Raw genomic sequence first — 24,339 nt, 5'->3', positions numbered from 1 at the left:
AGCAAGATTTTGGCTCTGAAAACGTTGGAGACTGAGGTCTTGTTTCCAACATCTTTGACAAGAAGGTAGTTCCATCTAGCGCCACTCAGGATCTGTCCAAGATGTAGTGCCATCGGAAATAAACTTAAGGAGACAGCGTTCGCGAACAGGAGACAAAAAGGCCCCTCTGCTGAGCACGGACCTAGCCGCTGCATATCCCCAGTGGCGTAATTAAAGATCAACGCCGACCCCACACTAGAGGGTGCAATAACTCTCGTCCAAACAGAATACCCTAGGCCTCAATGCTTATCTCAGATGCGCGTCAATTCACTCAATTCTTTGGAACAGCAGCCACACCACCTTGTTTCTGTGAGGCATACAGCTCAGCTCCACTGTGCTACACTGACCAAAAAGGTACAGTACTGCTGTAGATAGCAGGACTGGGAGCTGAACAGTATATACCCGTGACAATTTCTTAATATTTTTGAATGTTCAATTGCTTTAAACATGAAGAGAAAGCCTATTAGGCATTTGTAGCACTATTTTGAGATTCCCCCACATGAACTAGTGCCATTAGAGGAGGAGAGACTTGCTGTGAGGTCACTGTAGGTAGGCAATCGGACACAGGATGGATTGGTGCCGTCTGAGGGCAAATAGGATGAGACGTAGACGAATCCTTGATGGCTGAGCCTCAAGGTTTGTGAGGAATATATACAGGTGGCCCGTGGGCCTCCGGGAAATACCCGTGACACTACGAGGACACGAGGACTGCTCCGGTGTGCACTCTACTGCACTATGCTTCCTCGTTTTCTTTGGTAGTATGTCCGCTCCAAGACGTAAGTATCCTTTGTTTTCATTCTCAAGACCTGCCGTCACGTTTGTTTGATAGTGACCTACTACAACACTGATTGCGACAACGCAAACATGACATGGAATCATTGCTGACACCAGTGTACACATTTTCCTATCTAGAAACCCCTTAGCCTGTATTGCCTCTACCACTACTCTATTCACACATCTACATCCACCAAAAGCGCAAACTAACTTCCAAACATCCACACCAAAACCTAGAAGCGCCCGTGCACACTCCACGCCTCCTCTCCACTCGTCTCGTTCAGCCAACCTTCCATGTGCCACGCTGTTTTCCCTTCTTTTTGCCTCGACCCTTCTGAGCCAAGAGTGTTCTGCTGTTGGCATGTCAGTACTGTGATTTCATCGATGTCTTCAGATAGGCGTATTCGCACCGGCATGACATCCTCAGCAGATGTCGTCTTTCCTCTGTTCTTCTCGTTGGCGTCATCTTTGGCTCGGGACTTGGGTTGTGGTTTGGGTGAGCTCGTGGGAGCGGCGATGAGTTTGGTTTGGCAGGATTGCATGGTTCGAGAATAAGTGATGGGTGAGAGCTTCGATAAGCGGAAGTTGGAGATTGGTAGAAGAGTTTGGTTTGAATCTGTTGGTTGTTTGACCATCAAATTTGGACGTCTTGATCCCATCTTTATAATAGCTCATCTCTGCATTCTCTGGTCAGAATTGAGGGCCGCAACCCTACTCTGATAGCTTGTCTGGTTGGAGGCCGCAGTATTCATTCAGATGAGAGATTGGAGATGGTTGAGGGCCGCAAAGTAGTCGCTCTTGATTGGCGGCCGCAGTGCTCTTGTAGTAGAATTGTCATTGGTACTCGTGAAGGGCCGCAGGGCGGATGAAGGTCTCCAGTTCCTGCATCGGAAAACAGTTGATGGCATGCTCATCGTAGGATTGGTGGCCGCAACTCAACTACCCACTTGAACCATGCTTGGTCTCGATGTAAGGTACGTCCTTCGATTGAGAGTTGCAAGGGTAGACAGGTCAGGCATGCTGATTGGGGGCCGCAAAGGATGAAGATACAAACGAATAAAATCACGACATTGTACACACTTCAACTAAGCCCATTGGAGGCCACCGTAACTCTGCAAAGGGTTAAAAGAGAAGGTTGTGTTGATGATGATCAACTCAGCCTCATCGTCCTGGTCTAGCCTACACTGGAAGGACCTAGCGATTGGATGAGAAGTCAGGCCGCTGGACTGAGCTGAGCCACATCTCAGCCTTGTTCGAGTCTCCCCACTCCTACTGATTCACGTCGACAAGAGTTGCTAAACGCTTGCTTCAACATTCAAAACCTACTGCGTGTGCGAATTTGCAGAATACCTTCCTCGAAATATCAAACATGTCGTTCGTGCCGCAACCACAAACTTCTTGTTCACAAAGAGGCTTCTCTAAGTCTTGGCCCAAGGCTCAGACAACACCACGATCGAAGTTTACACAATGTCATGCCGCATCCATTGCGGCGAACGATCGGCCAAAGAAAGCATCGAGGTCACCTAGTGTAGCCTCGGAAGACTTGGTCTTACTACCTCCTCCAAGCCCCTTGTTCCCTGACGATGGCCCGGCTGACAACCCTTTCGAGACTTGGAAGGATCTCAAGAATTTTACTCGTGCGAGCGATTTCCCGGAGGAAGATATGGGTGAAGCTTTTTCATGGAACGAAAGGCAGTATTGTGACATATGCAAGGGTTTTTGTCCGTTTGGTCTTGCAGGACGTAGATATGGGGATGGTATGAGTAGTGTTCCGAAGGCCGCCTTGCAGCCAGATCCTTGGACAGAAGACGACTTCAGGGTTTACAACAGCCCCTTCGCCTTCTCGCCAGGACAGCTAAACAAACTATTGAACCCGAAGTCGTTGGCTGCTTTCTATGTACTAGGTGGTCTGCAAGGTATCGAGCGTGGGTTACGGTCAGGCAGATATGCAGGATTGGGCATGTACGAAAGGTCTCTTTCATACATGAGACGTTTCGAACAAGGTGCATTTGCAAGGAAGAAGGTCGAGGGACCACATACCGATGAACAACCCTCTTTCCGAAACCCGGAAGATCACAGAAGGCAACAAGCGCTTATGCGCAAGAGTCGGACGTATCGGGAGGTTCATAACAGATGTAAACTACAAAGGGAGCCTTCCAGGCTTCCCAGAGATCCGCCAGTGGGTGGAATGATACTGGACGCTGCCAACAAGATCGACGACAACGATTTCTATCCACTCAGAACCGAGATCGAGGTAAAGTGCGATAAAATTCTTGGTCAGATATCGCTGAAGATTTGGAGGCGCGCAGCGGGAAAGAATAAATCTTGGAAGCGATGCCCGAAAACTACAGTACCAAGACAGACCCACCATAAGTGGGTGAGACTAAGCCCGAGCGGATTTGAGCACCAGTTTGCGAAGTCTCCGTTATGGTTACCAGCTGCATTCCTGCGCTCTCAGGCAAGAAAAAAGTCCTCACGGCTGAGCTGCGTAGTACGGCGTCAAGTTTCAGATCAGGTGCCGGAGCGAGCAAGACGTTACGATCCTCATATTCATAACAATGAGGATTGCTCTGTTGCGCTGCATAGACGATACCGTGCCACAACAATAGCTCATGATAACAAAGTCCGAAAGTTTGGGCCCGTCGTGATCGAGGACATTAGAGAGCCAGCAGGTGCGTTCATACGTTTCACATGGAAAGACAACATCCTCACAAACGGAGTCGGACAACTCGACCGATTTCTACCGACTGGTCTCGTCTTTCGCACCGGCTGGTGTATCGTCGGTTTCCTCCGCAATGAAAGCCATACGGACGTCTACTCACTGAGCAATGCTTCATTCGGTCATTCGTCAGCCAGGACCGAAGTATCTCGAGAGGCTCACGTCTTCCTTGATGAATACCATGGGAACTGCAAAAACTACGCTAGGCGCTTGAAAAGTCGTATGCGAGAAAGCGTAGATTGTCTGGAAACTTTCTGGTACGGCGACAGACACGTTTTCGTCATGGAGATACAGAGGAAGCCTGTTCTTTTCAGACTGCGTAACAACGAAGAGGAGTTCCCGATCCTAGTTGATCAGAATAAGTGCAATGAGCAGGTAGCTCTGCAACGTCGCCGTTTTCGTGGCAAGCCTAGCTTTGCAGCAGTCGTAGGAGGAAGACGACCAAACATTGAATTTGACCATCGACCAACGCCGATGCCTAAGGACAAATCCGCGCTCGAGAAAGAGTTGGAACAGATTGAAAAGGCTCGACTGAAGAAGGCAGAAAGGCAAAGAGTGAAACGACAATTACAAAGGGATAAAAGGCTGGAAGAGAAGTTACAAAGCATGGAGGGCCCAGTGGAAGAGAAAAGCGCCTATCAAGTTCGTTCACATTTTCTTAAAATCCAATCATGCAGATTGTGAAAGAGGGTATACGGAAATGACTGCACGACACCTAACAAGCTTTGATAAAAGCGGAAATGAATCTTATGGCCTTGAAGTAGGGTGAGCAGGCAGTGATGTACATTTCAGTCCACAGTATCGTAGGTAGATCAATGAGATTTATCGTCCTTTCTCAAGTTAAGTAATGGCTGAACGAGATGGATGTTAGTTGAAATCGAACTTGATATTGCCACCTCTGAACCTCACAGCATACTCAAAAAACTTCGAGCACCAAAATTTAAGAGTCATGAATTCGTAGCACAAGGGTGCTTGAACTAATAAGTCCGCGGCTTCTCTTTCCCCGGAGTCCCTCGCTCGAGCCGTTGTTTGGCCCGCGGCTTCTCCGTTTAGCAAGCGTGCCACGGCTGCTTGGCTATGACAGTACTGCGGCTTCTTTGTTTCTTTTTCAGGTGCCGCTGCTTCTTCTTCCCCGGAGTCCCTCGCTCGAGCCATTTTGTGCCCGCGGCTTCTCCGGTTAGAAAGCGTATCGCAGCTGCTTGATTGTTTTTTTAGTACCGTTGCTTCTCTGTCTTCCAAGTTTTGTCGATGCTTCTTCGTCGTAAAGAGTACCTCGCTCGAACTTCTGGTGCGTGCTTATGGATGGGAACCCCTGGCCGCGCCATCTCTGTCAGGCGCAAACTATATGCAATCAACTGACTCCTTGGCGGCGGTTACATGAAGGAAAGCCCGATCCAATTCCTAGAACGTCTGCCAAAGAAAGGACAGACCATGCACGCGAGTCGACAGCTTCGACTCTCGGTGCTTGAATTGAGAAAGGATGAGTTCAAACGGAAAACGAGAAAGGAAACATCCACGAACGCTCAGATATCCCCCACTTCAGGTAGTCTCTTGCACCTCTTCTCTCAGACGGAAACGGTCACGACTCCGTATCCCCATCAATGTCGTCATTGTTGACGGCAGCTGGTAAGGCAAATGCCTACCTAGGTAGCAACGAGCGTCGTGAGACAAACAAGTCTTGATGTTCTTCGAAAAGAGGCCCTTCCATGGTCTTCAACGCCCCAGGATACCTTTACGCACCTCTAAGCCTAGAGGATTTTATAAGCTATGATCATGCTGACATGTCCGTGATCCGTTCGATCGACAGAAGTGTCCTGAGTGATGATTGGAACTCCTTCAATTATGTGGAGTGCGATCCGTAATCTCAAAATACAGATTCGCTTCGACTCGCAGTCGCAAATATCGCTATAAGAGAATGTAGAGAGAGTGGTAAGGTGTGGCGCATAACGTAAGTTGTCTTACGAGCAGGTACAAGGGCGGTTACCGCAAGTCCTACAGCGATGTTTCCCCGTAGCGGACGTTCGTAAGTGACGTATGAGAGAGTCCTTGCGCGTGTAAGTCTTGGAGCTGCAAATGCACGCAAAGTGCTTGCCCTGAGGACTAGCGTTCTTAAGGGCGGGACATGAAGGCGATGCCTTGCTAGAGCCTAGGTGACGTTTGAGGTCCTTCGCGTGCTTGATCGACTGTCCGCATTGTTTGCATTCGGACGGCGCTTGGCAGCTGTGTCGATTCACATGTTGGCGGTAGCGCAACATAGTCGGAAAAGACTTCGTGCAAGTTTTACACACGAAGCTCGTCGGTGCGGACTCGATGACCATTTTGCCGTCTGGAGCGTCTATTGAGACTTGACTAGTGTCAGGTGGGCTTGCTGGTTGAGGAGTGAATTGACCCAGAGACGGCAATGAGGATGGGCTCGGGTAGGCTTCCATGCTCGTGTCATTGGCCTTGCTATGGGCTCGTGTACTTGAAGTGGGGGTGGGGGAGGGTTGTTGTACGCCGTAAGGGAGGGAGTTTAGAGATAGTTGCGGTTGCGAGTTTTCGGCTAAGGTCTCTTCAGTGAACTGATCGAGCCCTGATAGGGAGTAGTTCTGAGGTTCGTGCACCTGTGTAGTTAACAGACGGGGGTTGATGCAATCAGAGTTAAAATACCCGGCACCCGAGGTTCTTTCAAGAACACTCTCGTCCAGAGTACCAAGAGGTTGCGTATAATCAACACCCTTGTAACCATGAATTGCATCTTCCAAAGAGTCTGTCCGCCCCAGCAGGCCACTTTGTGAACACTCATTATTGCTCTCTAAATTATCAGGTATCTGATCAGCCACCAGAAAGACCGAATCGTATAATGGTTCATCAGGACGGAATGTAAGGGCTTCTAGCGCAAAGAACGGATATGGATCTTGCTCTATGCGATGACCACTATGAACCAGTTAGGGCTAACATCATCCAACGTCTTTCTCAAGATTGCTTACTAGTGATAGCCGGTGATGGCGTAAGCGGCCTATGTCAGGCCGCTTAACTAGGATACTAATATGGCTAGAAAATAATGTTTATGCGATGTCGATGCTCAGCGGACACGGCGTTGCGGCGGCAGAGCCGCCTTGTTCTACTCGGTATACACCCAACGGTACTAGCGTTCGAACGGTTGCGCGCAAGGCGCTGAGGAAGAGTATTTACGCTCGGTGGTCAGAGGATGTAAGGGAGGGATCCACAGAGTTGGGAAGGGAAAGAGGAAGAGGCATTGTTATTAGAGCTGTTGTACTTTTGCATGGCGCAGGCGGAGCGACTACACGTCTGGTTGGTGGCCGCAGGAGGACGAGGGGGCCGTGCCCACGGCTGGATGCCTTAAGGCTGGTACACGTGATCAGCCACAGCCTACGTCATTCTTGGCTGGGAATCGTCTACTTGGGAGGCTTACTAACCTTATAGACAAATGAGGCTTGGATAAACGATATGCTACTGCCTGTATCAGAGCACCACAAGTGGCGCGAGATAACTTTACGGGTTACCTAGGTACCTATGGTATCCAAGATTCCAAGGTACCTATATACACTGCTTACAATTGATAGGACATGACCAGGTATATTTTTATAAGCATCAGGTTCAAGTTTACAATGCACCCATCAAATTTTCAGACTACTAGAAACGACTTGTTTCTGCAGGGCATGGTATTGTCCATACTCTACCTACCTACCTACCTACCTGTTCATGTAGTCTATCTACCTTTCCCTGTAAAAGTTATCCAAACCTTCCCTCCGTATGGTCTCTATCGACTCGGACCAGCCTTTACACCCACCTGTCACCACCAAGCAAATGGCATCGCACCAAATCCCGCGACTTCACTCCATTTCAAGGTCTTGTTCCATTCCGCCTCGCTACGTACCAACATCACATCTCTGAATATAAGCAACAGTACCACCAATAACTCACATCTCACAACTGACTCATTTACATCCTGCTCTCTCACCTGATGACAACCGGCCAGCGTGTCTTCACCGCCCATTCATGACACAGCTGTTGAATCCACGTGCGGCTGTCAAACCAGCACATGGTTTTTCTGTCTAAAAATGCTGTCGTGAATGCTCGTGGCTTTTTCTATCGTCTTTCTCAGTCGTCTTCAGCTGCGAAGTTCCCAGCTGACAAGTTTTAGAGAGGCTTTCTCACCGACTCGAGGCTTAGGGGATTTGTTGTGCGACTGCGCGGGCTTACCTAAGTACAAGCAGGGATACTGCAGGAACGTGTCTGTTTGTGGGGCGATGGTAGGTTCTGTGTTCAAAAGTTAGGTTTTGCATCTCATTGCAGTAAGTGATGGGTTGAATAGTTTGAGTTGGGTTGATAGGTGCGGTGACACAAGTTAGACGTCTTTCCTTGGCGGCAGGTAAGTATTTTTGCAAAGGGTCGAAGTGATAGTGCTACATGCTTGATGTGTTGACGAGATCTGAGTACCGAGTACGTGTTGTCTGAGTCCGTAGTAAGTACTGCATTTTTAGCTAGACCTGAATATATGCTGTACTCTTGATACAAGAATGTACCATTCGAACAGGTCGAGAAGAGCTATATAAACGTCCAGACGGTATGCTCACCAGCCATCACTACACAGCCTATCAAAACTACCATATCAGCCCATCGCAACAGGAAACCAAATCCACTCGACAATCATGCAGCTCCCAATCCTGTTCGCCGCTCTGGCCCTTGCAGGCACCATGCCCTTCGCATCCGCACGAAATTGCAAGACCGGACTCAACTACTGCGGCCGTGCGCTCCTGAGCATCGGTAATTTATCCTCTGCTACCCCCTCCCCATTCTCTCGCCCACTTCTCCACCCTGTAAGACCACATTCCAAAGAAAACCCCTCTAACCCTCCCAGGCAACTACAAAGCCCAAGTCAACCAAGCGCTTAAAGACGAAGGCCAGCCGACAGACCAGAAGCACATCGACGATGCGCTGTTCTACTGCAAGGGCGGTGATAATGGAGATATTGAGTTCCAGTCGTTCTGTGGAGAGGGGAGGTGCATTAGTGGCGGGGACAATACGAGGGATTATTGCAGGAGGGTCGTTGTGTTCAAGTCTTGAAAATGTCTGGGGTTGATTGAAGGTTGGGGGAGGGCGGGGGGCTAGAAATTCGAAAGCGGAGTGACGGTTTGGTAGTGGAAAATTTAACTGTATATGCATTGTGATACGAGGGCAAGGGCTCTGATAGATGCTACCGGCATAAACCGTAGGAAGAGTGTAGCATTATATTGTAGCTGTAGCTCTTTGACCTGTGCCTCTTAACGCTGAGTTGAAGCAGTCGTAGGTCCAGGTTCTGTTCTTAGATATTGTTACATCCGCACGCATGTCCCGCATGATAGGGCGCTCTGAAGCGCCAACTACATACTTGGCTTTGTACAAGGAGCTCCCAGGTGGAGGCTCTACTTCCCTAAGGTCCTCGTGTGAAGATAAGTCTCGAAACACGCCATCTGCAAAGGCAAGGGATAAGAACCAAGTTATCGGACACATGTATCTCATAAGAGGTTCCTCGTATAGAACCATAGTTAGCCTGTCTAGCATTAGCCTTACGCAAACATAGCCGTCGATGAGCTGCTTACGTGTGCTTTTTGTACTCACGATGTCCTTTGCGGTTCCTCAATTTGACGTAGAGGAGCGATGGGTTTCGGTGCGCCAGTGGATGAGCTCGACATCCTTGTAATGCAGGCCTTCGTTGGACTGATGCCATGCATCTGATTCAATGATCTCACACGGTCGGACGCCAATAAGCAACACGAGTTGGATTGCAAAAGCCATTTGGTTGCGTATACGATGGTGCAAGCCTCTGTACTCGTCACAAGTAAAGTGGAACCGGATAAGGTCTTCAGCCACACCTAGTGGTGCAAGTGGTTTTGGCCGGGCGCACATTGAGATGTGCTCTTGTGAAACTAGACATTTCGTCATGTACTTGTCGATCTCTGCGCTCTGGAGTTGCGTGTACTGATACTGAGTGTGAAGCTTTACATCACACTTGAGACACGCAAGACGGTTGCGAACCGTTACGTCAATAAAATTCTCCTCTAAAAGACCCGTCAGTATCTGCACAGACCACCCAAGGTACAGTTTTATCTGAAGTGTTGTAGGTGCTTGAATGAACTGATCCTCAGTTACTGGCTTTTTCAGAACGTCCATCGAGAATCTGCAGACACAATCAGCGCTGATTATTCAGCTTTAGAGACTAAACCTTACTCTTTCCACAGTCTCATTGTGTACTTGTATGAGTCGAAGGCTGCCTTGTTTAGGCGTTCTTGATGTCCTCAATAGTTAGGGGCTGTGGTGCGCCTTCCTGGCGGGCGCGTTCCTTGAAAAGTTCAAGGTTTAATGATCGAGTGCTTTTCCGCATTTTGGCCGTAGGGTTGTAATAAAGCCAACGAAATATCTCAGTGCGTCTGTTTCTTTGAACAACGAAGTAAAGGAAGGGAAGAACTCCTAAGCTGACTGAAGGGACGCCACCAGGGGCTGCAAGAGTAGATATAACACATAGCGGAGTTCGCAGTTATGTATACTGGGTTCAATCTCGTGTTGTCACGGTTTAGGGTGCTCCTGCCTGTCGTACCTCACCTGCCATGAGGGTGACTGCCACATCACACTAGCGTTATTTACAGCTACTCACCTATACATACTGTTCATAGCTTCACCCAATACAACCTCAATTCAATCCTTCATGGTTTCCGCACATGCATACTGTCCACGCTCCTTGACAAATTTACACCCTGTAACGAACGATGGCGCGGATTTCCGACGTATACGGCCAAAACGAATTATTTTTTCTGCCTATGTGATTGTCAACATAGCAGGTATAATAGCGGCTAGCATTGATTTGTCAGATGTCGCTCAATATCTTCCTTTAGTCAGTCATATTCTCTCTAAAGTTGATATTCATCATCTCACATGCACTGACAGACCCTTCCATCACTACACCCCCGGCCTCTTCTTCCTATCTTCTAACACTGCCGCAGGAGCTTAGCTAAGCCGGCGGTGGAAAAGACTGGACCTGCCATCGGAATGAGCACTTTGCCTGCTCAGCATGTATCTCACAGCGATGAGACGTATGGAGTCTTCGAGCATTTCCATCAAGAACACTGGGATGGAAAAGATCTTTCGTGACGTAGTTGACAACATCTGTGTTTTGCAAACTTGTGTACTGATATTGCGTGTGAAGTTTGGTAGCACGCTTGAGGCTGTTGAAACGCTTGATGACAGTTGTGTCAGTAACGTTCTCCTCCAGAAGACCGGTTCTTGTTCTTGCAAACCACCCAAGGAACAGTTTGATCTGAAGCATTGTAGACGGTTCTGTGAAGCGATCCTCAGTCGACGGCTTGTCAAGCACATCTTTGAAGAATCTGCACAACTCATCAGCGTCAATCTGTCAACTCGATCAGCAAGACCTTACTCCTTCCATAGTCTCATTGAGTAATGATACGACTCAAAACTTAACTTGTTGAAAAGTTTTTTTTTGATGTCTTCGATGCTCAAAGGCTATGGTGCACTTTCGTGACCAGCGCGTTCCTTGAGAAGTTTAAGTGTGACTAATCGAATGCCTTTTTCCATTGTTACCACCTAAGCTCACAGCGCCAAAGATACAAGATGAGATAACGTGTGTAGCTGGGATTGGGAGATCTAAGTGCGGTCAAGGAGAAGCGGGAGGTCAAAGGTGTGCGGAGCGATGGCTATGGGCAGCTGCCTGAAGCAACGCAGCTCTGTAGGCTGCGAAAATAGACACAACGCATGACGGCGTCCGCGAACATGCAGAACTGGCTTCAGATTCGTGTTTTGTGAATAAATAGACCCAAAAATGGTAGTCGGTCGTGGTGAGGACGGGTTCGCGGATACCGAAACGTGAATGCAGGCAACCGAATCCTCAAAATGGTACCTTGACAGAGGGCGGATCGGACAGGAGAACTTGTCTTCAAGGCCCTATGGCCGTATGTGACAGATGTGACTAATTTTACCATATATATCTCCTTAATATTGATGATAGTCAACGATTTGGTCGGTAGTTTCCATGATTGGGTCGTGCGACTATGTCAGTGTCAACGCAGGCCTGAACTCCCAGCATGCGGAGTCGATGGATGTATTGCGAGAACGATGTGGTCAGTACAGGTCCTACCTATCTATCCTCTGTGGATCAGCATCCCACTGGTGGTACCGGAGCTTTTGTAACAATTGGCGGCATTTGAAACTATCTGCCACTGGTTGCATGAATCTGTGAGAGTGCAGTATTCCCATCAGAGGGCCGTAGCAGATAGCGAAGTATCGTTTCGAAGCCCACACGACTGCATCGCACAACATTTCCAACCCCACTCTTTCCCCAGACCCCAGGGATCCGTCAAATTCTATTTCCCAGCTGCGTGGTTCTGGACTTTGAATCCATGTTCGCGGTGGGAAACTATTACCACATGAAAACTTTGCAGTGGAGTCTTCCCCAGAGGTCAAAGCATCAAGTCCGTCGGCGACCCCCGCAGACCCACAAAGGCTCCTCGAATCAAGATATGAGTATTGGAGCTCCGATAGCGGCATAATGGGTTGACTTGCGAAATTGTATCGCGTGTGAGGACGTTGGTGTTTGGGTGGTGCTTTGGTGGTGTTTTGGCAGTCGGGCCATTTGGGATGGGTGTCGACGGTCAGAATTTCGGGTGCAGCGCGCTGGGTATCGGTAGCTTGAAGAGGTGCATGCAGCAGAGGGGTGAATACAGACGCAGTCTATATGTCTTTGGAGCACAGGGAGGACCGAGTGCCTCTTATGTCTTGAGACAGAATCGAGATCGGGTGCACTGAGAGCAGGTTAGCCGAGGCCGTGTCAGATAAGAGGGATATGAGAGAGATCGGCTGTGCGCCTCAAACCTGAAGTAAAGGCGTTGATCACTATCATAATCGTCGCCCCATGGAAAAGCCATGCGGGAGGTCTTCAGATAACGGTAGAGCAAACTCGAAAGTATCGACACTGGTGCTCTATTTCCAATCGTCCCAACAGTGCCCGGCTCCAGACCACCGTACAGTACTCATACCCTTGATCGGCATTAGCGTAAACTACTGGACGTCTTCTGCATCTCTTACTGATCTGGATGGGGCCTTAAAATCTGACTGCGACAAATACGAGTTCGAGCTCACGGCTGAGAACCTGCAAATGAGAAGATGTCCAAATACGATCTTACAAGAGTAATAAAGTATATCAAAGAGCTGGGCAGTAGGGTTCCCCGCGCTCGGTTTCGCACCAGTGGACTTGGTGGCATACATGTTCTCGATGGGCGCAGCCGGTGCATCAATTCTGGTCGCTGCACCTTCGATGATCTTTTGCTTGCGCTGCGCATCACTTGCACCATGGAGCTGCGCCGTTCTGCCTTTCCAGAACAACGGCAGAACGGTGCCAGACGTATACGATAGTGCACTATCCCCGCTCCTAACAAGGCAGGTAGCGTTGATAGACGGTCATTGCGTGCAAGGATCGCAGAGGGGTAAAATAAGCCCTGTTGGTGCAGCCAACCATCCGCTGCTCTTCTGTCACATCTCACGCGACATCGACCCGCGGTCTGCCTTTCGAACACTGCCGTTGGTTCGTCGTGCAGCCGTGTTGGCTGTGTCGCGGCTACGGCTGGCGACCGAGGAACCGATGGCATGCGCAGATGGCTGATATCGTACCGCGAGCACCGGGCAGCATTAATCGTCTGACATTCCAGAAGGGTTCCTTATCAGGGTGGCTGACCGATGCATTCATGCAACCATGATAGTGGAAGCTGTCTGCCGCGCATCACAAGCGGTTCAGAGGATCTGCCACCTGCCTAAAACGCCCAGACCATGCGAGGGCGCCGCGCACTCTTGCTAAAGCTTGTCTTGATGCCAAACTTGCACCTTTTAGCGAGGTCGCGCCCGCCACCAGTGCAACTCTGCATTGATTGTCGCGTGCTTCGAGTGATGTTTGGTGACCTCGATGGGCGTTCTTATCTTGATCGCGGCCAGGCTAGAGAATCGAAGGGTCGAGTGCAGGTTCCACGAGGCCCCAAGCGTGTCGAAGTGGAACTAAGCGTGCGGAGAACCCACGTCGACTGCACGAGTTGTTTGACGCCCGTGGCCCTAGCTCTGGATGCAACTGTTACCCCAGCCATTGGTCCACCCTTATCAGGCATGCCCAGGGAGCCTTACGACTTTTAGACATGATGGCCGAATTGCGTGCGAAACAGCGTGTCCGGATCCTGGGGCAGCGACCATTTGCTCGAGATACCCAATCTCGGCCCTCGTGGCCAAGCGCTACCAATCCACGCCGCCGCTAGTCTGAAAGCTTGAATCGCCGCGGTGATATGGAGACCGTGCACCTGTTGTGTCTAGGAGCGGGAGGGCAACACGAAGGGCCTAGGGTTGTGATACCATGGTGAGCCGAAGGTATAAGATAGCCCTTGTGTTCCCGTTCGCAAGGTACTGTTCCAAGGTGTATCAGACTCGACTTCACTTTGCGCATTTGCGCCAGTTTTTCTCTGTCCGCAGCCCTCTTTCTGGGTCCAGCCCTCCAGTCAGCACCTCTCAGTCGCACCGTCAACCATCTTCCCCAACATGTCGGCCTTCGACGAGAAGAACCAGTATGCCGTTGGCACTGGTGCCGAGTCACCCAACCATGGTGTCAAGGACATCATCCACGAGAAGGGCAACGCCATCGGCGAAGCTGCTGAAATGTACGGCGACATTCAGACAGCCGAGCAGTACGGATACGTCCAGCGTGGCCTCAAGTCGCGGCACATCCAGTTCATCGCTCTTGGCGGTACAATTGGTACTGGTCTCTTCCTTGGTATTAGCAGCGCTTTCGCCAACGCTGGTCCTCTTTCTGTCCTGCTTGGTTACACGATCACTGGTGTCGCGGTCTTCGGAATGATGCAATGTCTCGGTGAGATGGCGACCTGGCTTCCGCTTCCTGGTGCTCTTCCTCAGTACTGCGCTCGTTACACGGACCCCGCTCTTGGCTTCGCTGTCGGGTAAGTTTTATTTCAATGATACAAACGTCGCTCTGGCTAACAGTCCGTAGATGGAACAACTGGTACCAGAACGCCATCACTCTCTGCGCCGAGATCTCTGCTGCCGCTCTTGTCATCGATTTCTGGGATCAGGAAGGCAAGATCTCGCCTGCTGTCTGGATTACAATCATCATCGTGATCATCGTCGCCCTCAACATCTTTGCCGTCAGCATTTATGGTGAAGCGGAGTTCGTATTTGCGTCGATCAAGATCATCACCATCCTCGGCCTGCTCCTCGTCGCTCTCGTAATCATGCTCGGTGGTGCTCCTGATCACGACCGCCGCGGCTTTAGGTACTGGAAGGAGGGTGCAATGAAAGAGTACGTCGGTACTGGCTCTACTGGTCGCTTCACTGGTCTCTGGTCCACTCTTGTTAACGCTGCCTTCTCGTACGGTGGTGTCGAGATGGTCGCTGTTGCCGCTGGTGAGGCCGCCAACCCTCGCAAGAACATTCCCAAGGCCGTTCGCCGTGTCTTCTGGCGTATCCTCTTCTTCTACGTCCTCGGTTCCTTCATGATCGGTGTCACCGTTTCCAGCAACGACCCCGCTCTTACTGATGACAACGCCAAAGGTGCTCAGAGCTCCCCATGGGTCATTGCCATGAAGAACGCTGGTATCCCAGCACTGCCCCATATCATCAACGCCGTCATCTTGACATCAGCCACTTCGTCCGGTAACGCCTTCTTGTACTCTGGCTCGCGTTACATGTTCGCTCTCGCCCAGAACGGCCAGGCTCCCAAGTTCCTGTTGAAGTGCAGCAAGACTGGTGTCCCATTTTACTGCGTCGCTATCACAGCTTCCATCAGTCTCCTCACTTATATGAGTGTCTCTACTGGTGCCAATACCGTCTTTCTGTGGTTCCAGAACCTGACCACCATTGCCCAGCTCTTCACCTGGTGCTCTGTCTGCTACACCTACACCCGTTTCCGCAAGGCACTCATCGCCCAGGGCGTTGACCGTAACACCCTGGTCTTCAAGAGCAAGTGGCAACCATACACTGCCTGGATTGCTTTCGTCTACTTCGCTCTGATCATCGTTTTCAACGGCTTCAAGGTGTTCACCCAGACGAAGGGTGGCTGGGGCTCTGATCAGCTCACTTCCTTCTTCACTGCCTACGTTGGTGTCCCCATCTTCGTCCTGCTATACGCTTTCTGGAAGATCTTCAAGCGTACGAAGTTCGTCAACCCTGCTGAGGCCGACATCTGGTCCGGCAAGGCTGCTCTTGACGCCGAGGTTTGGCCTGAGCAGGTTCCCAGGAATGCTCTCGAGAAGTTCTGGTTCTGGCTGTGCTAAGCCAGTGCGTGTTGCCTGTGAAAGGCTTGTGTTTTGTCCTTCATTAGTAACGAGCTTGATATCCATGAACATAGCATGTTATACTCTCACTATGACTGTTAGCCCTACCTTGAGTGATGATCGTGACTGACCCTTTTTGCTGTGGCTCGACCGTTCTCACTGTCTCAAATTTGTGTAAATGTGCTGTTATGCGCAAGTGTTGCAATGTGTATTGAGAATCGTCGCGCTAGTACACCCTGCGCCCTTTGAAGTACAACTCAACGAGTGATTGACTCATGCATCGTTGACACCTGTTGTATATGTCGGATCGGCTCAGTATGTGTATGAAATGTGTAGCGGGAAGGCTTGCTGTTATAAGATCGTGAACAATTCCAAGTCGTAGGGAAGTTATGTTTTCCGACGGGTAGGCGCTTTAAGCGGTACTGAACTGCGACCGTGCCAGGCGGTGCGGGAGAATAAGCCCACCGCGAACAGCTACTTTCCCTTACTAAAACTGCGAACACCAACACCTACTTTCTCTTGAAGAGGAAAGCCAGTGTAATCCTCTACAATCTGGCTTATTTGCTTCTTTAATTCAAGCAAGGCTGTTGCAGGCTAATGGTGCTGTTGTGAAGGACTTTTGGCGGTGGGCATATTTTCTCCTACCGCGTGCGTGCCCACACTGCAAACACTCCGAACACTCCGAGAGACGACTTCGCAAACTGTTGCGGCTCATGTGCTTTGACGTACCGGGTACGTGCATATTTTGAACATTGCCCAAGTGCCTCACACAGCTCGGGAAAAGTTTCCGTGCCCAGTTAGACTGCAAAACCGTGCTAATTTACCACAACCGCACTTACCAATAATGGCTTCGATTGTCTGAAGTGTTGCCAGGCATTCAGTACTTGAACAGTGCGATGGCTGAAAAGGGTGTGAGGCTTGTGGCAGGAGAGATGTGGCGGCAGCGGCAGGTACATCCAATGTGGCTGCGCCCATCTTTACCCGCTTGGGTTAACCTGATTTGAACCCTCCTGCCGTCCGCGTAAGGCAGCTACAGTCAACACTCTCGCAACCTGACTGCGTGCGATCACGTTCCCGGTGATCTCGCGACTGTCACCGCCTGTCGCACCCTGAAGGAATAGCTTCCTGTGCGCCGCTCTCTTGAGGACCTGCACATCTAAACCTTTAGGGCCAAGGATGTCACAACCAGCTTCGCAGAAGGGAGAAGAATATCAGTCGTGTTCAAGCGCAATACAGCCAACTCTACTAAAGTTCTGTCTCCCTGTCTGCGCTTACATTCGACCGTCTATCGATCTGGAAATATGTCGCATCAGATCACCCGATCGCCTGAACGAGAGGGAGCTGGGAATCTGCTAGCCATGCTCAATCAACCCATGAGCAGACCCGAGGACGACCAGTCCAAGAAGCCCGAACAGGCGTTGAACCGAGCATGCGAGGCCTGCCGGACGTCAAAAGTTCGGTGTTTGGCAAACCCAGATCCAAATTCAAACGTATGCCAACGATGCGCAAAAGCTGGCAGAGCATGTATCTTCGCTGCGCCGGTCAAGAGACGTCAACGAAAGAGAACAGATGTGCGAGTTGCAGAACTTGAGAAAGAGATTAAGAAAATGCAATCTCTCATGAAGGGTAGCAATCGTTCACCTCCTGGCGCAAGCGACCACGAATCTGCGGACGAGGATTCCGAGAGAGACAATGGTGCAGAGGAGTCATCTCCATTAGAATCTCAGAGACACAGAAGCGCGACGACCGCAACATCAACATTCACCCATCATTGGCCCAACATCATTGGCCCGAAGTCACCAAGGGAGGCTCCTCCTGCGAGCAACTGCGGTCCCAAAGATTTGCTTGGACCTGTTAACGACATCATCGATCGTGGTGTGATCACTCAAGAGCTTTCGGAAGAGCTGCTGAACATCTGGCGCAACGAGCTGGTTGCTGCAAGCCCAGGCATATACATTCCCAAAGACTGGACAGCGGCACAACTCAGGCAGAAAAAGCCATCTCTGTTCTATGCCATCATGGCGGCAGCAGCGCATTCGAAAGGCTCGGCGCTCTCGGATAAACTCCATGAAGAAGCAGTGTATATGTACGCTCGGACTGCTTTCATCAATGGCGAGAAGTCCGTACAGACCATACAAGCATTCCTTGTGACGGTAGCATTTTATTCTCCGCCAAAAACTCCGGGCCAGCTACAGATCTATCAATGGGTAAATATGGCAGCCAGCATGGCGCTAGAGCTGGGGCTTGCATCGAAACCGCGAACACACGAGCAACTACCGAAAAGAGCTATTCGGTCTCTTCAGAAAATCTCATCGCCAGAGGAACTTCTCGAGCATTGCCGCACAGTCTTATACCTATACGTCGTATGTGCTGGGTTTTCGATGAGACTCAAGCGGCCCAACATACTGCTGTTCAACAGCTGGATGGAGGAGTGTTTGAACATGCTTGAGAAGTCACCGTTGCAAGCTGATCAACGAACCTTAGCATGGCTCAAGCTGCAACGCATTGCAGACGAAGCAAACACAGCATTTGGCTTCGATGACGCGAGTACCAGCTTCAGTCTTTCAGAGCTGCGCATGCAAATGATCTTGCGCATCTTCGAGCGAAGGATGCACGACTGGAAAAAATCTGTGCCAAAAGATGTTCTGACGCCTTCTTTGACAATGGAGTATCATCAAAGTGAGTTGACTACCTCCAAGATGCGACTGAGTACTGACGCGCGTTCTTACAGACATGCTCTCGATGTGGGAATTTGGAATGGACGGCGGACGTTACGATGTGACAGAGTTCCGAAATCGACATCTCACACTACCTGCACTCGACGATGACTCTGTACAGCCCGAGTCTCTCTTGTCTCGCTCTGCACTCCAAATCAACGCCACCACAAAGTGCATCATCGAAGCACACGCCATACTCGAATGCTTCATAGGAATATCCAATGACACTCTGCAGAAGGCACCGAACCTTCTCTTTGTCAGAGCGATCTACGCACTGGTGGTTCTCATGAAAGCAGACTATGCTGTCGGCACTGACCCCGAGATGGGCGAGATACTCGATTCGCAGAGTCTGAAGGTCGACTTCTACCTCCAGACCGTGCTTAAAAAGAGTACAGAAGCAATTGGACCCCAAAAGTGTCGTATGCCAACTCACTGGACATTTGTCCTAGAAGTGAAGCTGATATCATGGCGCGAAGAATATTTGGAATGGCGACGAGAAGGACGGCATCTCAAGCGGAGGAAAGTACAGGAGGATAGTACTGTGAATACCAGCGGGACTAGTTCTCCAACCATTGTCGGAGATGGCAAGGATGGGAAGCCACAGCAAGAGACTGGCACGCAGGAACAGTCCGCACCAGACCTTGAACGACACCTATCGCAGCCGCAACAAACCACACCACTGCAAGGCTCAACTTTCAACATCACCAATCCCTATGCGTGGACACCAGGTGGCATGCCTCAAAGCTCGGGCCAGCCCCTCGGCGATCAGTCAACCTTCACGCCTGACATGGGTGACTTCTCTGCAGCGTTTCAAAATGGCGATCTGTATCTGTGGAACGACATCAACGACAACTTTGGCGGATGGATACCCCAGGGAGGCAGCTTGTACACCGACACGGGCTTCGGCCCACTGAACGGGCAGGGCTATTGATACGTCTCTTCAGCGCCTCAAAATTTTTGAAGGGCAGCTTTCTATTGCCAATGGCACCTCGCATACAGACTACTATTGACAAGAGGTCGAAGAACACTATGCACAGCCAGCGCAGCTGTACCGTTCTCCGGATCGCATTCCACAGACATTGGGATCGCTGTTTACATCTCCCCTCACAACATCATTGCAACCTTCACATCAATCGTGTTCATGTATAGTAAACACAAACTAGAAATGGCGTTCGGATAGCCTTGTGGCTTGCTATTTAGATATGTGGTACAAAAGGCGTGGTGACGGAGGCACTGCTGCCATTGCTTTCGGGAGGGTTATTTATCTTGTTGGCAAGAGAAAACTCACTTGTGTGGAAGTCAGATACGCTCGTACCGTTCCGTCCGAAGCTCTTACAAGACGGGGAAATCAACACACGGGGCACGAATCAGTCTGCTAACACGATAAGCGCCGTGCAGCCAGACATACGAAACACACGCTGAAGATGGAGCTTGGGAGCTTGGGAACTTAAGTTTGAATCATTATCGCTACTCTACATTCACATGTAATACAACCACCTTGTCACTATAATGTCGGAGCGCACTACATTCCCCTACTGCCCAACCACTCCGCAACATCATCCTCCAACCGCTCCTCCCTGCTTCGAACCGTGACCTTCCGAGCCTCAGCCCTGCCCCCAACTAGATGGGACCGCAAATGCTCCCTCTGGTTTCTGAAACCCTTCCTCCTTACCCTCGGTCTCAGCGTGCTCCACCGAGCTCCCGCAAACGCCCGCCCGTCGCCGTACCGCATTTTCTCTCTCGGCGGCTGGGCGGCGATGCGGCGCAGGCGCGCGGGAAGGAGGACTTTCCGGGCGGTGAGGCGCTCAGCGTTTTGCGGAGTAGAGTCGCTATGCTGAGTAGGGTTGGTGGGAGTGGTGAGCTGTACCGGTCTGCGTGATATCTTGGAGCGCGGCAGAATTCTGGCGGCGTGTTTGGCGAGTGGCACGGGTGTGTGTGGGTGGTAGGCAGAGACTTGGGCGGAGAGCATCTGGTTCCTTTTGATTATCCGCTTCGCTCGGCCCTGGATCACACCAAGGATGTGTCGCAATCGTGAGCTTGGTACGGATTTGGTTAGGCAGGAGCGGGCTGGCATTCCTGCAGCGCGTCTGGATATTCGTATGGTCGGATCGCGGAGGTACCTGGATAGCTGAGCGGAGAGAAGGCGGGTTCGTTTGGTGATTACTCCAAGTCCGCCGTGCAGGTGGCTGAGGAACCATTGGAAGTTTCGCAAGGGTGGAGAGTGTGACTGGGTTTGTGGGGAGACAGGATCGAGGCGGATGGAGCGCATGACGAAGTCTAGGCCGGAGGGGGAGCGGTGGGAGGCGCGCCTGCGGTGGAGGTTTGTCATGTGCGTGGCAAGAAGGTCGGCAGGTGTTAGGGTGTATGAAGTATTCGGGGAGAGCTTGCTCTTAACATTTCCAACCCTGTCGATGTCCTGCGCTTTCGACTCGACGGTCCTCACAACACCCCTCTCCCTCCCACCTACCAGCGCAATGGTCGGTACGAGACGCTTCTTCTCATTCCTCACCCTCCACCTCCGCAACCTTTCTGGCTCGCTCCCCTTCAACCCCGTCACAAGTCTGAGCTGCTCCGTCAGCCTGGCAAGAATCTTCCCCGACAACCTCGCTCTCTCACCCGCATCGTCCGCCGTCAAGTGCACAACCTTTGCTTCTGTATCTGCGTTAAAGGGCGGACCAGCACCAACCCTTCTAACAGCGAATCCCTGACTTGTACGTAGCTTCTGCAGCTTGAGACGTTCTGGATTGTTTTCTCGAAACGATTTCCTCCGCTCTTTGAGGGTTTTCGTTTCTTCCTTTTTCTTGTCCTTGATGAGCTGCGGTTTCTCGTTCTGGGTTAACGTGCTTTTTTCGACTCGCTTCTCTGCTTTCTTCACAGCTTCCTTGGTCTCGTGTTGAGGTTCCTTCTTATCGTGACGCTGCGATGATTCGGCTTGTGGGTGTAACAGTTTTGACAGCAGTCTTGAAGAGTGTCTGAGGTGTATGCGATGCTTGACGTGGTCTGCTTGACCCTTCCGTGCGTCCTCTTTCGGCTTGGATCCTGGTGGGCTTTCTTTCCGGGAATTCTTGGGATTTGGTATATTGGTGTCGTTGTTGGATAGGGTGGGGCGATCGGGTTCATTGGGTATCGTCTTTCGGATGAGCGGGCGTTTTGGTTCTTCCGGTCTAGGCGATGTGGATTTTGGTATGGGAGACGAGCGCTTCGGTTTGGAGGTGTGGCTTCTGGCTTGCGGGGTTGAGTCTGGGGTTGAAGTTCGTTTTTCTGAGTCGGTTTGTATGTTGTCCTGCTGTAGTTCCCTTTTGACATGAAGACTTTTCAAGTTATGAAATGTACTCATGGCACGAGCTCCCTGAGGATTTATGGTAGATGTATGTCTGTACTGCGGTCTCTGTTTCGTAGAGAATGGTGAAGAAGTAATCGGATTGGTATGCTGAGTTGGGACGGTTGGACTCAAGGCATCATCATGTATGGACTGAATGATCAATTAGATACATTGATGGATATTCGGACTCTACAACGGGTTACCTGCATCGATATTGGCGTTTGAACTAGCCCCTGTGTTCGCCTTCACCTGCTTGCCAAAGTCACCAACTCTCTTGGTCTCAATGCCTTTCCTTGGGTGTAGCCGAACTGCTGACCAGCGCGAGAATGGCACATCGATCGTAGTAGTATTGATGGCTTTTCCAGCGATTCCCGTCTTGAGATTGACCCCGCGTCCACGCATCAAGGTGAGACCTCCCTCGGTAAGAGCGCCAAAGCTGCCTCTGAAAACGACCATTTCTTCCGACGCTGCTCCGGTGTGCTGCCACGACCCGCCAGGTATGGAATCGATGGTGCTTGGAATGACGCCGAACTCCCAGCTCCACGCATTCCCCCCGGTGGACTCTTCGACCTTTTTCAGGTCTTCGAACGCAGACACAGTCTCTCCTTGGGCCGTTGCTGTAGAGATGAAGAACTGGATATAGTCTCCGTCCTCGACGACAGGTTTGAGCGCCGTGGAGAACTCGTCCACGCTGTCAAAGTGTTCCGCCGTGCTCTCCTTCGCAGGTTGTTCCGGCATCGGTGCGCCAATAGGCACAGGATCTAGGGACAGCAGACCGGCCTTCTTGCCCCATCCGCCTCCGCCGCTAAGGACCTTGTGCAGTCGCGCGCCTTTCGCGATTGCTTCTTGAGTCATGTTGTTCCACTGAGGTGGATCTTTTTGCCAAAGCAGCTCTCGCCCTTTCTGCTCCCAATGTTCGTGGTCTTCTGAAGTCATGAAATCCGGGTTTGTCCCCAGCTGTCCGGAGACCAATCGACTGGTATCCTTGATGCAAATGTGTGCCTTGTCTTTGGGTATGACCAAGGCCCATGCCGAAGTGGCTTGGGCTGGCTCATCTCGAGACTTGAAGTACTGAGGAACGACCTGCTCCAACTCTGTAGAAGCTGTGATCTTGTTCCCATCAGGGCCAATTACCCCTCGGATGATGTTGCCCATGTGGCCATCGACCTGACGTGGCACCGTCAAGGGTATCAACGGTATACTCAATGCCGCAGCTTCCTGATGCAAATACGATTGTAATTGCGATTTTCCAGGTTTTGGGTCCTCTGCGGATAGGTTGATGACAACCGTCTTGATCTGCCTTCGCGTTCGGAGTTCCAGCCTATCGTCGCTTACAGACCGTTCCCACGTCGAGTTGATCATGGTGCTGGATTGGCCGGTCTGGAATACAGTATTCGCCAACGGCACTCGCACCCTGTCATTGTGCCTGCCTTGGTTTGTGGTGTGTGTATGTGCAAGGAAGTCAATGCATCCCAGCTCTCCACCAATGTTTGGCTGCGCAGACACTTCTGCTTTGGCAGGTAGCACGACGTATGCGATGCCCTCGAGTCCAGTCTCGTTGACAGGCGGGTGCTTTGCGCGGAAGGTGAATTCCGCGCGTACAGCATCGCGCCCGCTGTCGCCGCCCACTGGCTTCGCCTCTGGCAGTTTGTCGACGACAGCGCAGATGGCATGCACCTTTGGCAGGGGCCCGGGGAGGTTCTGGTACAGCTTTGCGAGTGCCTTCTCCAAGAAGACACGGTCGTCGAGGAGCCATGGCGCGAACGACGGGGTGACGAGGAAGACAACGAGGTTCTGCTTCAGCAGGAGCAACGGGTGGACAGGGTCGATCTCCTTGACGAAGTGCTCTGGTTTCTGTAGGGCTGAGTATATGCTAGATCAAGGATGCAGGCACACTCACGGCAGTGGTGACAGAGGCGGGTATAAGGATCGCGCTGTTGACTGAAACAGTTTCACTGTCCTCATACTTTGGGGTGAGCAGATAAGTCGACTCTTTCATACGTTTCTTGCGTTCGTTCCGGTGTTGTGTGTTTTCCTCGCTCAGGTACTGTTTGAAGTATTCCTTCCGTAACCGTTTGTCGCGATCGTTCTGGTGTTGCTTGTACCTGGTGAGGTCGAGCCTCCTGTTTGGATAGACTCTTGCTGGAGCACGAGGTGCCTCTGCTGCATCCGCCCTTGCCTCATCCGCATACGAGCGCGCAGCTACAGTGACGGCAGGCTGCTGCAGACGCCGCAACGCGCCAACGGCACCATGAGGCGCCCCCAAGAGTCGGCATTGTCGTGCGACCAAGAGCGTCATCGGTTGGAGCTCAATTGACCATGGTCTGTGAACGTCCAAGGCGTGGTGTTGCGGCAGCGCAGCGATGCATGAGGTCAGTACCCGGAGCTCTCACTGACTGGCATGACTAAGCACTTTTATCGCGAATGCCGCGAATGCAATGCGAAGCCAGG

General features: G+C 51.1%; 10 protein-coding genes across 10 annotated transcripts; 4 read left to right on the top strand and 6 right to left on the bottom strand.

Annotated features, from left to right (window-relative positions):
- Window positions 1-1,046: 1,046 nt before the first annotated feature.
- BU25DRAFT_457747 (uncharacterized protein) lies at window positions 1,047-1,355 on the bottom strand (the record flags this gene model as incomplete). The annotated part of the gene is made up of 2 exons (XM_033710133.1): window positions 1,047-1,166; window positions 1,224-1,355. 2 exons carry the CDS (start codon window positions 1,353-1,355, stop codon window positions 1,047-1,049), a joined length of 252 nt encoding a protein of 83 aa, XP_033562612.1.
- A 739-nt stretch (window positions 1,356-2,094) lies between these two features.
- Window positions 2,095-4,307, top strand: BU25DRAFT_35375 (uncharacterized protein). Its single transcript, XM_033703472.1, has one exon. It carries the CDS (start codon window positions 2,183-2,185, stop codon window positions 4,214-4,216), a length of 2,034 nt encoding a protein of 677 aa, XP_033562611.1. The 5' UTR covers window positions 2,095-2,182; the 3' UTR covers window positions 4,217-4,307.
- Window positions 4,308-5,319: 1,012 nt separating this feature from the next.
- On the bottom strand, window positions 5,320-6,220 carry BU25DRAFT_35378 (uncharacterized protein). Its single transcript, XM_033703475.1, has one exon. It carries the CDS (start codon window positions 5,959-5,961, stop codon window positions 5,491-5,493), a length of 471 nt encoding a protein of 156 aa, XP_033562610.1. The 5' UTR covers window positions 5,962-6,220; the 3' UTR covers window positions 5,320-5,490.
- A 2,012-nt stretch (window positions 6,221-8,232) lies between these two features.
- Window positions 8,233-8,602, top strand: BU25DRAFT_339449 (uncharacterized protein; the record flags this gene model as incomplete). Its single annotated transcript, XM_033702770.1, has 2 exons — window positions 8,233-8,302; window positions 8,397-8,602. 2 exons carry the CDS (start codon window positions 8,233-8,235, stop codon window positions 8,600-8,602), a joined length of 276 nt encoding a protein of 91 aa, XP_033562609.1.
- A 2,512-nt stretch (window positions 8,603-11,114) lies between these two features.
- Window positions 11,115-12,310, bottom strand: BU25DRAFT_35343 (uncharacterized protein). The gene is made up of 2 exons (XM_033703457.1): window positions 11,667-12,310; window positions 11,115-11,578 (listed from the first exon to the last, which is right to left on the bottom strand). Exons 1-2 carry the CDS (start codon window positions 12,074-12,076, stop codon window positions 11,317-11,319), a joined length of 672 nt encoding a protein of 223 aa, XP_033562608.1. The 5' UTR covers window positions 12,077-12,310; the 3' UTR covers window positions 11,115-11,316.
- A 1,791-nt stretch (window positions 12,311-14,101) lies between these two features.
- Window positions 14,102-15,849, top strand: BU25DRAFT_339234 (amino-acid permease inda1; the record flags this gene model as incomplete). Its single annotated transcript, XM_033702758.1, has 2 exons — window positions 14,102-14,517; window positions 14,568-15,849. The coding sequence occupies 2 exons, from the start codon at window positions 14,102-14,104 to the stop codon at window positions 15,847-15,849; spliced, it is 1,698 nt and encodes a 565-aa protein (XP_033562607.1).
- Window positions 15,850-17,222: 1,373 nt separating this feature from the next.
- BU25DRAFT_339108 (uncharacterized protein) lies at window positions 17,223-19,497 on the top strand (the record flags this gene model as incomplete). The annotated part of the gene is made up of 2 exons (XM_033702752.1): window positions 17,223-18,528; window positions 18,581-19,497. The coding sequence occupies 2 exons, from the start codon at window positions 17,223-17,225 to the stop codon at window positions 19,495-19,497; spliced, it is 2,223 nt and encodes a 740-aa protein (XP_033562606.1).
- Window positions 19,498-20,088: 591 nt separating this feature from the next.
- Window positions 20,089-21,903, bottom strand: BU25DRAFT_457743 (uncharacterized protein; the record flags this gene model as incomplete). The annotated part of the gene is made up of 1 exon (XM_033710132.1): window positions 20,089-21,903. The coding sequence occupies one exon, from the start codon at window positions 21,901-21,903 to the stop codon at window positions 20,089-20,091; it is 1,815 nt and encodes a 604-aa protein (XP_033562605.1).
- Window positions 21,904-22,077: 174 nt separating this feature from the next.
- Window positions 22,078-23,691, bottom strand: BU25DRAFT_339653 (uncharacterized protein; the record flags this gene model as incomplete). Its single annotated transcript, XM_033702780.1, has 1 exon — window positions 22,078-23,691. A coding segment is annotated over one exon (1,614 nt), but the record flags the coding sequence as incomplete, so codon positions are not given.
- On the bottom strand, window positions 23,506-24,314 carry BU25DRAFT_35224 (uncharacterized protein). The gene has a single exon (XM_033703398.1). It carries the CDS (start codon window positions 24,185-24,187, stop codon window positions 23,762-23,764), a length of 426 nt encoding a protein of 141 aa, XP_033562603.1. The 5' UTR covers window positions 24,188-24,314; the 3' UTR covers window positions 23,506-23,761.
- Between the last annotated feature and the right edge of the window lie 25 nt (window positions 24,315-24,339).

Source organism: Macroventuria anomochaeta, assembly GCF_010093625.1.
Source record: "Macroventuria anomochaeta strain CBS 525.71 unplaced genomic scaffold BU25scaffold_13, whole genome shotgun sequence".
Taxonomy (NCBI): Eukaryota; Fungi; Ascomycota; class Dothideomycetes; order Pleosporales; family Didymellaceae; genus Macroventuria; species Macroventuria anomochaeta.
The sequence above is the reverse complement of the archived record's forward strand: the minus strand, read 5'-3'. Positions and strand labels throughout refer to the sequence as shown.

Bases quoted from the DNA above. Each gene is read 5' to 3' on its own strand.
- BU25DRAFT_35343 (XM_033703457.1), bottom strand. From the start codon at position 12,076: ATGCCGCTATCGGAGCTCCAATACTCATATCTTGATTCGAGGAGCCTT. The intron at 11,579-11,666 runs GTAGGACCTGTA...ACACTGACATAG, and splicing joins GATCCACAGAGGATAGATAG to TCGCACGACCCAATCATGGA.
- BU25DRAFT_35378 (XM_033703475.1), bottom strand. From the start codon at position 5,961: ATGGAAGCCTACCCGAGCCCATCCTCATTGCCGTCTCTGGGTCAATTC.
- BU25DRAFT_35375 (XM_033703472.1), top strand. From the start codon at position 2,183: ATGTCGTTCGTGCCGCAACCACAAACTTCTTGTTCACAAAGAGGCTTC.
- BU25DRAFT_35224 (XM_033703398.1), bottom strand. From the start codon at position 24,187: ATGACGCTCTTGGTCGCACGACAATGCCGACTCTTGGGGGCGCCTCAT.